General features: G+C 36.2%; 2 protein-coding genes across 7 annotated transcripts in view; one reads left to right on the top strand and one right to left on the bottom strand.

The window, feature by feature from the left end:
* PPP4R3B (protein phosphatase 4 regulatory subunit 3B) overlaps positions 1-2,241 on the top strand; it is a 65,915-nt gene extending 63,674 nt beyond the window's left edge. For all 5 annotated transcript variants that reach the window (XM_019827237.3, XM_019827236.3, XM_006930107.5 and 2 more), the window contains one exon: positions 576-2,241. In XM_019827237.3, coding sequence (XP_019682796.1) covers positions 576-671 — 96 coding nt within the window. In that variant the 3' untranslated portion in view covers positions 672-2,241. The remainder of the gene's footprint in view (positions 1-575) is intronic.
* A 2,115-nt stretch (positions 2,242-4,356) lies between these two features.
* CFAP36 (cilia and flagella associated protein 36) overlaps positions 4,357-13,366 on the bottom strand; it is a 29,850-nt gene continuing 20,840 nt past the window's right edge. Inside the window, exons 5-10 of one of the 2 annotated variants that reach the window (XM_003984011.6) lie at positions 12,831-12,918; positions 11,047-11,098; positions 9,175-9,274; positions 5,416-5,555; positions 5,075-5,221; positions 4,357-4,523 (exon numbers count right to left, since the gene is read on the bottom strand). In XM_003984011.6, the coding sequence (XP_003984060.2) occupies positions 4,422-4,523; positions 5,075-5,221; positions 5,416-5,555; positions 9,175-9,274; positions 11,047-11,098; positions 12,831-12,918 (629 nt within the window). In that variant the 3' untranslated portion in view covers positions 4,357-4,421. The remainder of the gene's footprint in view (positions 4,524-5,074; positions 5,222-5,415; positions 5,556-9,174; positions 9,275-11,046; positions 11,099-12,830; positions 12,919-13,366) is intronic. The other variant, XM_006930106.5, reaches the window with a different exon arrangement.

Below are 13,366 nucleotides of genomic sequence, written 5' to 3'. Positions count from 1 at the left end.
ATCCATTACGCATAAAAGACCAAACACCTGAATTACCTCATCTTTTCTTTTGGTTAGAGAAAGGTAGCCCTAAATTTTTTAGTTATTAGTTGTATGACCCACTTCATGTGTTCTTTATCATCAAAAGCAGAATGAAAACAGTGGTGTGCACATAGTGATGAAATACATGAAGAACAGAGGCGAAAAGGAGGCTACTTGTCACTATTTTATAGTTTAAACATAGAGATGAACTAGTTCATCTCCAAGGTCCTTCCAGCTCACTCCTTCCAGTATCCTGATGATTTGTGAGTCCTACTTTTTGGAGATAATACTTTTCCACAGTGAAATTTTGCTGAATTGAATTGTGAGGTGTCATTAAAAATCCAAGGGCTGAATAAAAAAGTTGAGGGTAATAACTTAAGAGTGCCACCAACTAGTACCAAGTGTTCATAATTTTCAATCAGTTACTGTATCAAATTTATGTTTGAGATATATATAATTAGAAAAGTTGTGATGTCTTTAAAAGCAACTGCACTAATAAGCTTTTTTTCCCTTAAGTTATGTATTTTAAAAAAAGCTGTTTTATTCTTCAATAGGGCAGTTTGGTTGGGTTAGTGGATTATCCAGATGATGAAGAGGAAGATGAAGAAGAAGAAACATCTCCCAGGAAAAGACCTCGTCTTGGCTCATAAAATACTTACTGGGGACCCTCAAATGTGTGGTCTTACTAAAATGCTGCATCTGTTCAATGAGCTGAAAATCTGAATCAGAAAGCTTTCTCACTTGAACTTATAAATATACAAGGAGTAGCAAAAGATACTCAGTATATCAGCTAGGAGAGTTTAGTTCTGTAAAAAGAAAAACAAACAAAAAAAAGGCTTCCCAGAAACTTGATTGCTTGCTAGTAATTAAGGGGTTTGCCTTTCAGGCTGTCAAAAAAAGGTTAGTGACCTGAACCTGGGAGATAGCCTCTCAGTGAGGAAACTCTCAGGTTTGGGAATGGCTTGGGGAGGGACAAGGTTGATAAAATATTAAATGCAGGGTTGCTCCGGGGGGGGGGGGGTATCCGATCTAGAAACAATTGCAGAACTTTAGTTACAAACCCAATAACATTACTTGTATAATGGTGCTGGCCATGTGGTTCTTTTAATCAGTTGCCTCTTTTTAAAAAATTTTTTATGGAAAACAAATTCAACTATCATAAAAGTGAAGTTATGCTGTTGGGACCATTTTTTGAAGTTTTAACAAATTCAGCCTTATAGGTAGTTGGAGGGAAGTACACTCTGTGTTACAGTACATGTTGAGTTTTCTACACCATGAATTTTCAGTATGTATTTTGATGAAAACAAGCTGGATTCAAAATGGAGAGTTTTGTCAGTAGAACTTTAAAATCAGCACTTTTAGAGATAACTGATGCCAAGTATCAGTACAGTAGTATTTCGAAATGATTTTTTCTAGAAACTTGGGAGTGGGTTGAACAGAATGTTTCCAACTGTTTCCCTCCCAGTCACTCTTTGGTGGAGGATACTTTGAAGTCACTTTCTGTTTTGTTGGTTAAGTTGTCTCTGTCCAGAGCTGCAAGCTAGTTTTAAAGTGTAATTTATAAAGACTTCCATACAAAGAATAGTGCTGAATTAAGTGGCATATCTAGAGGCCATTTTGATCCAAGAAGTTACTTCAGTATCAAAGTCAGTATGCAGCACATGAAGTTTTTCCATAAACAGGGGTGTAATATGAAAGCTGCTTTTTTTTTAAAGAATAAAAGCACATTCCATGTACGTAAATGAACTTAAAATAGTAAGTTGAGGCAAACAGTTAAGAAGTTTTATTTTTAGAACAGCAAGTTAACTGTAAATATTTTAATGTTAGTTTTGCTCATCTATGATCTGAGATCATGCTGAAGTGAGAAAAACGTCCCCCAAACTACAATTTAATGCATTGGGAAGAAAAGTGAAAAATAGTAATTCCAGCTACAATCTTCAGATCACCCTTGTAATGTGTTATGGGTCCATTTTTCCTGGAATAGCTTAAACTGAAGCAGTTTCCCCTGTTTTGGAGATTTTGTAGTTAATTTTAATTTTGGCTATTGTTTGGAAAAGATGGGCTGTCTGTGTAGATATGAAGTATAGTTTTTCCATAAAACAGATGTTTATTTTGTATTAAAAAATACCACTGTACTTGTTTTACACCATTTGTATACATGTGGTGATATTAATGCTGACCTGTAAAATTCAGGAATTAAAATGTGACCCTGTAATTCTATGATTGTTGCTTTTGTTTGGTTTGTTGTAAATATAAGTTAACTCCATTTTGAGATATGTCCATTTTATAGTATCTTTTAAAAGTCAATAAATTATCCATAGATATTTATTATAAACCACTAAGTCATACACCAATCTGAATGAAATAATTCTAACAAAGGTTGACTGCACTTTAAGTATTACTGATTCTACTTACAGAAGGTGTGCCTTGGGCAAATAAAGTCCCAGCACCAAAACATCACAGCATGGGGCTAGTCTTATCTCTTTGATTAAAGGTTCATATAATGAAAAAGACCTTCCACTTTAAGAGGCAAGTGACTCAGGATAATTTAAACTAATATCAGTAAAATCACCATCTGAATACATTTTCTTTCAAGAAAGTTCTGTGAAGCCCCTTTCACTCCTCTTAGCTCTTAATAAATTTCCTCTTGTCATCTAAGAAGCCCAGGTCTAAAGCATTTCCCTATTTACTCTTGACTCTTACTGATTAAGTAATTTTAAAGTTCCAGTAGGAAATATTATCTCCATACCTTATGGAGAGTTTCTTTAATTTTCCTTTCTGAAGAATTGCCACGAGTCAAACATTTAAATCCTCATCATCATAGATAGGAACCATTCTTATAGCAGAAATGTGAATGTTTTGTTGACTTACAGGATAATAGTCTTCATGGTACCTAGGCTCACCCACAATGATATGAAAAGAGGGCTTAAAGTATCCTTTGCAAGAATATTAAGTTTCCACATGTTAGCTACTGTCTTAATGACTACCCTCACTCAGGCAGATCAGGATTTTTATATCTTTATCTTCACTCCTTGAAGCAAGCCAGAGCCCACATTTGTATGCCTGAGGTTCTCTTAAAATTATATCTGTAAACATGTATCCAGTATAAAAACTATTTTTAATAAAAAGTTACATGAAACATTTCTGTGTTTTAATCACTAGTTTTTCCTCTTGTCCATCTAAGTGATGAAAATGTAACAAATGTAAAGTAATGCTGGTTTTTCTCTGCAGGTTGAAGACTGGAGCTAAGCGAATTTTGGTATCCCTTTTTAAAAGTTTATAACTGTAAAGAGATAAATTGGAATTATAAATTCAATCTCAGGAGTAACTAGAAAAGGGGGTGCCTGTTGGATCACACAATACAGGAAGTTTCTGAAAGAAAGGTCTTCTACTATTCTGGTTATCTGTGAACAACTACAGAAGACCACCCAGGGCCACTTCACACAAAAGACCTATACCCAGGGCCACATTCCCCCCTGGAGGCTCAATCAATTATTCCCTTTATCTTTTTTAATGGTAGGCTTCCTAGAAAGAGTAATTGAGTATTTTTAACATCCCCCATATCCATTTTCCAAGTCCCATTTGCTCCTGCCTCACATGTAAATGCCAAAATCTATCTTAACACTGCCCATGATAATTAGTCTTTTGATTGGATTTCCGTATACCTGGTATACCCACAACTACTCTTAACTCACCGAGTAATCTCCGTACAGCAGCCACACTTTTGTTTTAAAACTGAACAGTTTGATGATGTAACTTCCCTGCTTTAAAACTTTTCAGTGATTTCCCACTGCCATTACAAAATCGAAAATTCTCACATTCCCTACAAGGCCATGCAAGTCAGTACCCCACCTACCTCCAATTTCACACACTAACCCTCTCCATTCTTTGTAGACTCACCATACTGCCCGCTCCTCACAAGGTGCTTTATTCTTTTTCCGGTGGCAGGACCTGAGTTGTTTCTTCGCATTTCTCCCCATAATCAGCCTTACTATCAGCTTGAATATTCATTGCCTTCTCAAGGAGGCTTGGCCAGCCCTGCTTAGAACACCACCTTTCCCTTTAAACACTTTGCTCTTTGGGCCTTCTTCGCTAGCCCCATGAAGGCAGGGGCCTTGACAATCTAGTTGATTGCTGTATCCCTGGCACTCAGCACAGTGCTTAGCACAAATAGGTAGCCAAGTTTGAGTAAATAAATGCGCTAGCAATTGAGTTTCTATACCCTCTCAGCTCAAGTAGCTGCCCTCCCCACCACCCTTTACCTCAAAAGTTTAATAAAGTAGTAATAATGAGCTTATATTTGCATTTACAAACAAATATTTGAAACTAACAGGCTCAGTTTAAGGATTAAATAATTTATTTTTAAGAAAATTTGAACTTTTGCTAAATTGCTTTTAAAATTACTTATTAATAACTTCTTCTTTAAGTTTCTCTGCAAGCAATCTCCTCTTTAGTAATGTTTGCTTCTCCTCTGCTGTCATTTCTGGTTTCTCTGTCATTTCCTTAAAAAACAAAAAACAAAAAAACAAAAAACAAAAGAAAATAAAATAAAAGGAAAAAATTGGCTATAGTATAAGATGGGTTCATTAGTCTAGAATTCCCAACATACTGCCTCAAAGAGCACTTTCAGTAAGCAGAAATTTAAAAAGCCACATGTGGACTGGGTTCTCTAAATCTCTTCTTGGCAAAAATCTCTTCTTAGAGAAGAAAATCTCTTGGAGTTTGTGGCCACTGTATTGTTGCTTTGTGATTAAAGTATTTTCAAAGGCTTAGGTGAAACAGACTGCTGATCTTTAAGCACTCAGCAGGGCAAGTAAAGAAACACAAAAAAATGTTTATAATGAAACTGCTGTCACCTCGACCTCACAAAATGTTCGTATCATGGCCATTTCACTGTAGAAAAAAACTTGGCAGGTGCTACACTCGCAGGGAGGTTAATAGGAATGGATGGACTACAAGCAACATTCATTATCAGAACTGTCTTGCACACACTCTGATTTTGAGAATTCCACCTCTAGATTTGCAAATTTTGACACAGTAAAGCCATCCATACCTCTGCTTCCCCAGCAGGTTCTCCCTTCTCAGAATTTTGTATCTGCTTAGTCTTCATATCCTTTCTCATGGACATCAACTGATCTCGCTTCTGCTTGAGATAGCGCTCCCGTTGCCTGAGCTCTTCCGTTCCAAGTGTTGATAAATTCTGGGTCAAAAAAGAGAAGAAGCCATTTAAATTCAAATCCACACAATAAGTGGCACAGATAGCCACTGGCTTATTGAACTCAAAATTGAGTTCAAGATCATAACAAAAGCCAAGTGTATGGCTGTTTACATTGTTTGTTCTTAGTACTTTGCCATTTTGCTCATAGTTCTTAAAAAGTGGTGTTTTTTACTTACTGCTATTGGTCCTTCAATGCTTGCATGTTCTAAGCCAGGAATCTTCAGGCCTTTTTGTGGGAAGGAGGAAGTTTCAGGCAGCATTTCCGGCTTTCTTGCTAAAGGTTGTACTGACTGATTAGCAAAATGCATTTTAACTTCTGGCAGTAATTAGATAGAGACCAATTAGAATACTGTAAGAAATATTCAGTATGAGACTAGGTTCACCAAAATGAGCTAGTGTTTTTTTTCTCACTGACTTTTTTCTTATTTTCCAATCAACACACACTGATTCAGTGCCTATATTGTGTCATACACCTGGTGACAGTAATAAACATGGTTTCTGTCCTCAAGGAGCTAGAACTACTCTTTCTCATGAATGATGACATTTCAACAAATACCAAGCTCCTGCTGTTTGGTACTACAGCTACAAGAAGTATAATTCTTGTCTAAAGATTAGAATTACCACTATAATGTAATACAAGGCTGACACATAAGCTAAATAAATAGTACACTAAAATCCCTTCCTGGTAATGTAACTGGTTGTCAAACTTTTGCTTGCAGGTAAAAACTGTTAAGTGAACCTTTATTTTCAGAACAACGAACTTAAAGCTATAACTTTTTGTATTGGCAGAGTGCATGCCAGTAACATCATTTTTTGTTTGTAATACATACTGAAGAGAACTACAAACCTACCAATTCTTTAATAAAATGTAAAGATTTTAGAGTTAAGGTAGAACTCAGAAGAGAGATAAGAGAGCACTCAATATTTTCCAGTTATTTGGTGACTGCTAAGAGTAAGATGATTAAAATGCTAATTGCTTTTCTGAGCAATTTGTTACTGTAAGATAAGGTGATTTTTAAGATAAAACATTTTCAGGGTAAGTATGTAAACCATGAAAGACAGCAGAGTGAGAGAAGAAAAGACTCAGATAAAGATGATACCAAGAACTGAAAACAAGATGGGACAACATGATCTATGTGTCTCAAAATGCTTGAAAATCATGGCAGCACAGTAAAACCAGAAATAAGTCTCTGTGTGAACAAAAAACTTGCCAAAGGACCACTGCTTTAGCATGGAGCGAGTGGAATGCTGGCAGGGCCAGGGAGGCTGGAAGAAGAAAAGCTCTTCAGGCTCTTGGACATAAGGGAAGCCTCCAAAGAAGAGATGAGGCTGGAGCTAACATTCCAACCAACCTAGACAGGGAGCTACAAAACTAACTTAGAAATAAAGACCCACTTCAACAAATTAGTCGTGATTTGCTCACAGGAGTTAAACATGCCATTCTTACTAATAGTGACTTTACATGGAGGTACGCTTGGCCCCCAGATATGGAAGCAGAGAGATGAAGAAGGACAATTCCATTCATTCTGAGGAGGGGGGGAATCCCAGGCACATAAGTATCTATTTTTTATTTTTTTTAATGTTTACTTATTTTTGAGAGAGCGCACACACGTGAGCAGGGGAAGGGCAGAGAGAGGGAGACAGAAGATCCAAAGCAGGCTCCATGCTAACAGAGCCCAATACGGGGCTCAAACTCATGGAACCACAAGATAATGACCCGAGCCAAAGTCAGACACTTAATGGATTGAGCCATCCAAGCGCCCATGCACATAAGCATTTATATTCAACTCATGTACTTGCTCTGGATAGTTCCTTCCTTGACTTTGTTATGAACATCTTGTATATTCTAACTCAGACCTAGAGAGGAAAGTACTTGAAACCAAAATACTTAGCTTCTCTATTTCTAGGAATAGACTATCAGAAAACCAAGAAGCTAAAAGATCATCTTATCTCTGGCAACTCTTTGCATCTATCTGAGAACAGATGCTTATCCATTTCTAGCAAGAACCAAGGAAACACATGAACAAAAGGATTAAAAAGGAAGTCAAACTGCTTTTTGATTCTTCCCAAATTAGGTCTTCAAAATGGATTTCCATCACTTTGCATAAAATGATTTCCCAGAATATCAGATATACTCATTTTTTAAAAATAGAATAGTTTTTCAAAACTAAAATCATTACTTTAGAAATTATCTGCCATTTTTTCTGTGCACTTATGTGCATACTTGAGTTATATGTAGTTTGAGATTAAGTTTTCTATAACTTCACTTTAACAGATAAAGAACTAGAGGGGCATCTGGGTGGCTCAGTTAGTTAAGCATAGGAACTTGGCTCAGGTTGTGATTTCACAGTTTGTGAGTTCGAGCCCCTCATTGGGCTCTGTACTGACAGCTCAGAGCCTGGAACCTGCTTCAGATTGTCTCCCTCTCTCTCTCTCTGCCCCTCCCCCGCTTGTGCGCGCGCGCTCTCTCTCTCTCTCTCTCTCTCTCTCTCTCTCTCTCTCTCAAAAATAAACATTAAAAAATTTTAAAAACAAAAAAACTAGACAAAGCAAATTCATTCAAATTATGTCAAACACAAGACTGAAGCAGTGTGCACTTAGGTCTGTATAAAACAGAAAGTTAAATTTAGGCCAACAAATTAAAAAAGAACTCAGACAAATCTAAAGCAGGTACTTTCATAAATATAATCAAATGAAGTTTTTCTACCTAGAATCTGAATATGAAAAAAGAAAAATGATTCCATTTGCTAGGAATAAAGAAGCAAGGCAATTTCATAAACTTGCTTCTGTTTCCTATACCTCATTGTTTTATCAACTAAGAGTACCGTAAAATCAATCAGTAAGTAAACATCAAACCTATCCTATCTCAATTATAAAAGTTCTTCTTTTTTTTTAAGTTTATTTATTTTGAGAGAGAGAGAGAGAGAGAGCACGAGAGAGTGCATGCAGGTGCAAGCAGGGGAAGGGGAAGAGAGAGAGAAAGAGAGAATCCCAAGCAGGTTCTGCGCTGACAGCATGTGGCCTGACTGGGGCTCGAACCCACAAACAGTGAGATCATGGCCTGAACCGAAATCCAGAGTTGATGCTTAACCAACTGAGCCACCCAGGCACCCCAATTATAAACACAAGATTTGGAGGCAGAAGACCAAAGTAAGTTACAGTTTTACCATTTAAGTGCTCAGTGATTTTGGACAAGTCACTCAACTTCCCTGAATTTCTTATAACACAGTAATAATAAGACAGCAGAAAAATAAGGATTGCAATATCTACCCGACAGTTGTGTGGGTTTTTTTAAATAAGAAAAGGACATTTATTTAAAACCATAGAAATGTAAGATAAAATGAACTGAATTCATGCTCTTGGCTCCAATTCTGTTTCAGAATTACTTGTTTTCTTATAAAAGAAATCAGAATATAGTGAAAATAGATTTGCTGTACAGTGAACAAGTTCATCCACTAACATTTCCCAAAGGATTCTCATCAATTTTAGTTTCAATGATATTTCCTGACTAAACATCTGCATCAACTGGCTACTTCTTGTTTTCTAGTTATGCTTGAATTCATTAGTAAAATAGTATTACCTTTCCAAGTTCAACTTCTAATTCACAGACACTATATAACCGTGGTCAAGGAAAACAACAGATGTGATATGAACATATGTTGGATGCTGTAGCCATGGCACAAAGGCCGGTGTCTCCCTCAGGGAATTTGACTCACTCCCCTGGATGCCAGGCTTCACTTAGAAATCTGGGGACTACACTCTGTCAGCTGAGCGTTTCCCACCTGCAACTTCTATAGCTAAATTAAAAGAGAATTGTAAATACCAATGGCCATTCAGTCATTTTGAAGGTTAAGTATGCACGAGAAAGTAACACACTCTTTATAATGTTTATGTATTCATATTATTAAAGAAAGTTCAGTACACTTCAACCTTACCTGCGGGTGGGTGTGCAAAATGTTCACCATCCCCTTGGGAGTTCATTTTTGCAGTTTCACTTGCATGCACTGGAGGCTCTTCTGTTTTAGTCTCTGATAACTTCAGGAATTCATAACACAATTAAAAAATTTTTAGATTAATTTTGACTAATTCACTACTTAAGTTATCCAAAGATGTCATTAAATATTGTCTACTAAATCGATAATGAACAAGAGATTTTCCAAGGTTTTCAGCACTTTACATCTTTTACTTTTTGAGGTAAACATTCTCATTTCAAATCATGAAGTGCTAAGAGTAACCAACCAGTATGCTTTGTACTTCAGACTTAGCAAGAAGTTAGGTTCAAATCCAGGCTTCACCCCTTACTACTCATGTGACCTGAGTAGTCATTGATGTCATTGATGAGGACACCAATAGTACTCTAAGAGAAATAAATTCACTAAATTATAAGGTGCTTTTCCACTTAAAATAATCTATATAGCACTACCATGTTATGCCTGAAGAAACCACAGACTGGTTTATTTCCATTTCTAAAATGGGAGAGTATATTTAAACCAAATAAATCATTTAAATCTTAGAAAGAACTTAGTAAACTGATAATTTGTTTTTCTTAAAAACAGTAAAATCTAATCACATGTAGCTTGTTAGGAAGCTCATGACAGAAGCCCCTACATGCTGGTAATGAACACAGGAAGATTTATTATCATACTATCAGCTCCACTTTTGTGTGTTTCAAAATTTCCATATAAAAACGTAAGAAAAGTTTTTAAAAAACCCAAACATGTACACCTAAAACATAGTATTATTCAAGAAGCCAAATATAGTTTCCTTATAAACCAAAGTGTTCATACTAATGTCTTCTAATAGCAGTTTTGAACTGATTTCTGTTCTATACTCTTACATTAAAAATATTAATATCTAAGAATTGCATGTTCATTCACTAAACGGAGATTTACTTAAAGATAAATAAATCCCTCTTAATCCTAAAACATCTCTATTTCTCCTGCTCTTCACTGGGTACCTTGGGAGTGAAATAAGGTTTTTCAAAGACAATGCATGATACACAAGCATGTGTCATAGTGATTGAAGGAAAAAAAGGAAAATGACTTTTGAATGATTGAGAGAGAGTTTATATTCGGTTTCCCCTTCCCTTCAGAGAGATTTGGGCAAGTGTAGAAAGAGAAGCAGCTAGAAGAAGGAAGAGGAAAGAATAAATATTAGCTTCCTTCACCTTAGCCAGATACATGTTTAATTTATCCTTAGGAAAGATTAGGTACTTTATGGAAATAGTTCTTAATGGAAGAACAGTATGCCAGGAAATATAATAACTAAACCATTCTGCGGCAGGCTGATAATGTTAAAATCTTCACGAGACCCTCAGGAGTAACTATAGCTGCTGTTTCAAAACAGTAAAGGAATCAAAGAGAGTGGGAAAGTAAAATATTTTTCTTAATTGTCTCCATTCATAAAATTAAGGGAAATTTTTAAAGGAGCCTCTCAAAATATGAATGATATTACAGTTTTGGGGAGTTAATAATCTCAATGTTTATTGGGTATTTAAAAGGTAGGTTGCTGGATGGGTTATAAAGTGAATATGGTTATAAAGTTACATATAAATGCTTAGAATTGCCAAGAGAATACGATACTCTGAGGTACTGTGTGGTTCCACATAAGCAGCAAAACCTTGCCATATAAACCTAAGAGATAACAGCAATGAGAGAAACCTGGCTGGCTCAGTAGGTAGAACATGAGACTCTTGAGCATGAGGTAAAGTGTTCAAGCCCCATGTTGGGTGAGTTTACTTTAAAAAAAAAAAAAGAGAGATAACAGCAATGAAATACTTCTACTATACTAATATGCTCTGTGGGCACCTGCTTTTTTCTCTTCCTTTCTTCTTCCTGGTCATATTCCTCTTTTGATTTTCTGAAATATACAAAAATAAGGTAGAAAAGTAAATTTTCTTTTTTGGTCAAAGAACAAATATTCAACAAACAACATTCTAAACTAAGCTCACAATGTGTTTAAGGAATCTTGGAAACCAAGGTGGAAATTATCAGGCTTTTCTTAAAGTAGCTTAAGTCAACTGAGAAAGACATATAGATATACACGGCATAAAATGGTAACATAAAATATGGGTTTACTCATTTCTTCTGGAAATGTGAATGCCCCAAACTGAACAAAGATCTACAGATTTGAAATCCCAAACCCAAATTTGAATGGCAAATCTGATCTCTCACTTTAAAATTATGAGATCCATCTCTCCCCCATTCTAGTTTTTCCAGTGACATGGGAGTTACCACAAAGCTCTCCTGATATCATTATGCCAAAGCCCTATCTGCTTTTGTAAAATGTTCACTGAGGCCCTCTGATTTACAGAAATAACCAAGTCAACTCTCGTACGTGTTCATAACTAAGCTCTACTACTCTATAGTAGTACATCTCCCTCAAAAACCTAAGGGCTTTTTAGAAAATAAAATCTAAAAGTACAATGCTGATCAATTTTCAGACCACGAATCAACCAAAAGAAGCAACCAGTACAAGTCAAACTACCAGTCCTCTAAACCTATTACCAATATCCTTAACTCTTCAAACCTATAAACTCAAAGCATCCTGTATTTTCTCAGGCTCCCATCTGCCCCTGCTGTGGGAAGTACGACCTGGCCAGAAGAGGTTGGGTTCACCTGCACACCTGCCTCCCTCCCTACAACCACTCAAATCCCCTGGAAATAAGCACTAAGTCATGGAGGTCCTTCCATAGTTCCTCACTAGACCCATCCTCCTACTGACCATCCTGCCTGTCCTCCCTTCTGCTTTGAAGTTGAAACGAGGGGGGTAGGGCTGGAACTACAGGATGTTAGAAGACAGTCATGTGTGTGGTTAGGGCTGAAGAGAAAGGAAGGGCCCCCAAAGGACAAGGCCCCATTCTGTAGGGGACACATTGGCCACAAGTATCCTTTTGCCCTAAGCCTATACATTCTCAAAGGAGATTTGAAAATTAGGTGCTTCAATTGCCACTCCCTTCCAAATCTCCCAGAGGGGTCAAGAGACAATAGACCCAAGAGAAAAAGAACTACTCCTTTAGTGTGCTGCACACTCCATGCCAGGCATTTGGCAGAGAATCATGTAACTGGGGCAAGGAAGAGACCCACAAGACAGTCATCTGGGATAAGCACTTCCCACTATCTACTTTTCCCTTGCAGGGTACCTGCCCAGTCAGCTATTCGGCCTGTGGAGTCTGAATGTCCAGCCTCCTACTGTTAGACACCTAGAACGAGCCATCTCAAATACCAAGGTCCAGAAGCCATGGAATGTCTTGCTTACTCAGGCCACTACGCCCCTTTCCAGGCATCAGGATGGGTCTACTGCAACTTTTCCCACTGGTGGCTAGTTTCCTGTTCCCATGATGAAAGAAGAAAAAGACCCTCCCATTTGGCCTGATATAGTATGAGGCATGTGAAAATCATTTTTTCTGTCAATTAAAAAAAAGTTATACATAGTTATAAACAAGTACAATGATAAATCATTTTTATGGTTTTCAGTAGAGAATATAAATATTTTTTGCTAATTCATAATATTTTGGAGATAGAAAACATATATACAGATCATATCACAATATTACTAATGATTCATTCAAAAAATAATTAAAGAAGGATACCTAAGAACTTCCCTCAGGATTTTCATCTCTTCCTGTTCAAGATCACTGACCACATCAGAACCATCTGTTAAGCAGTCAGGTAATACACCTGTTCAAAACCAAAGACCACACAAAAGAATATAAACTCAACTGAAAACATTTATTTCTCACTACTCTAACTCACCAAGAAGTACAAATCAGTTTACTCATATCTTTCGTTTTAAAAATGTTCTCAGCTATTATCTAATTATGGTCTTTTTAACTTTTTCTTGTTTTAGAAAATCAGCCCCACCAAAAAACCCACAATTTTACCTAGAATTCTCTTAGTAATTATTTGTATTACCTATTAAAAATAACCATAATATAGCAATTAAAATTAGTTAATATAAACTATCACCACCCCTAATCACATACTGAGCATATACCACTGAAACCATTAAGTTCCTAATAATAATATAATATAATAATTATATTATTATAATTATATTATATATATATAATATAATTATATATATAATATATTATATATTATATATATATTATATAATATATAATAT

This window comes from Felis catus, chromosome A3 (assembly GCF_018350175.1).
Source record: "Felis catus isolate Fca126 chromosome A3, F.catus_Fca126_mat1.0, whole genome shotgun sequence".
NCBI lineage: Eukaryota > Metazoa > Chordata > Mammalia > Carnivora > Felidae > Felis > Felis catus.
This window is presented reverse-complemented; position numbering and strand designations above follow the sequence as displayed.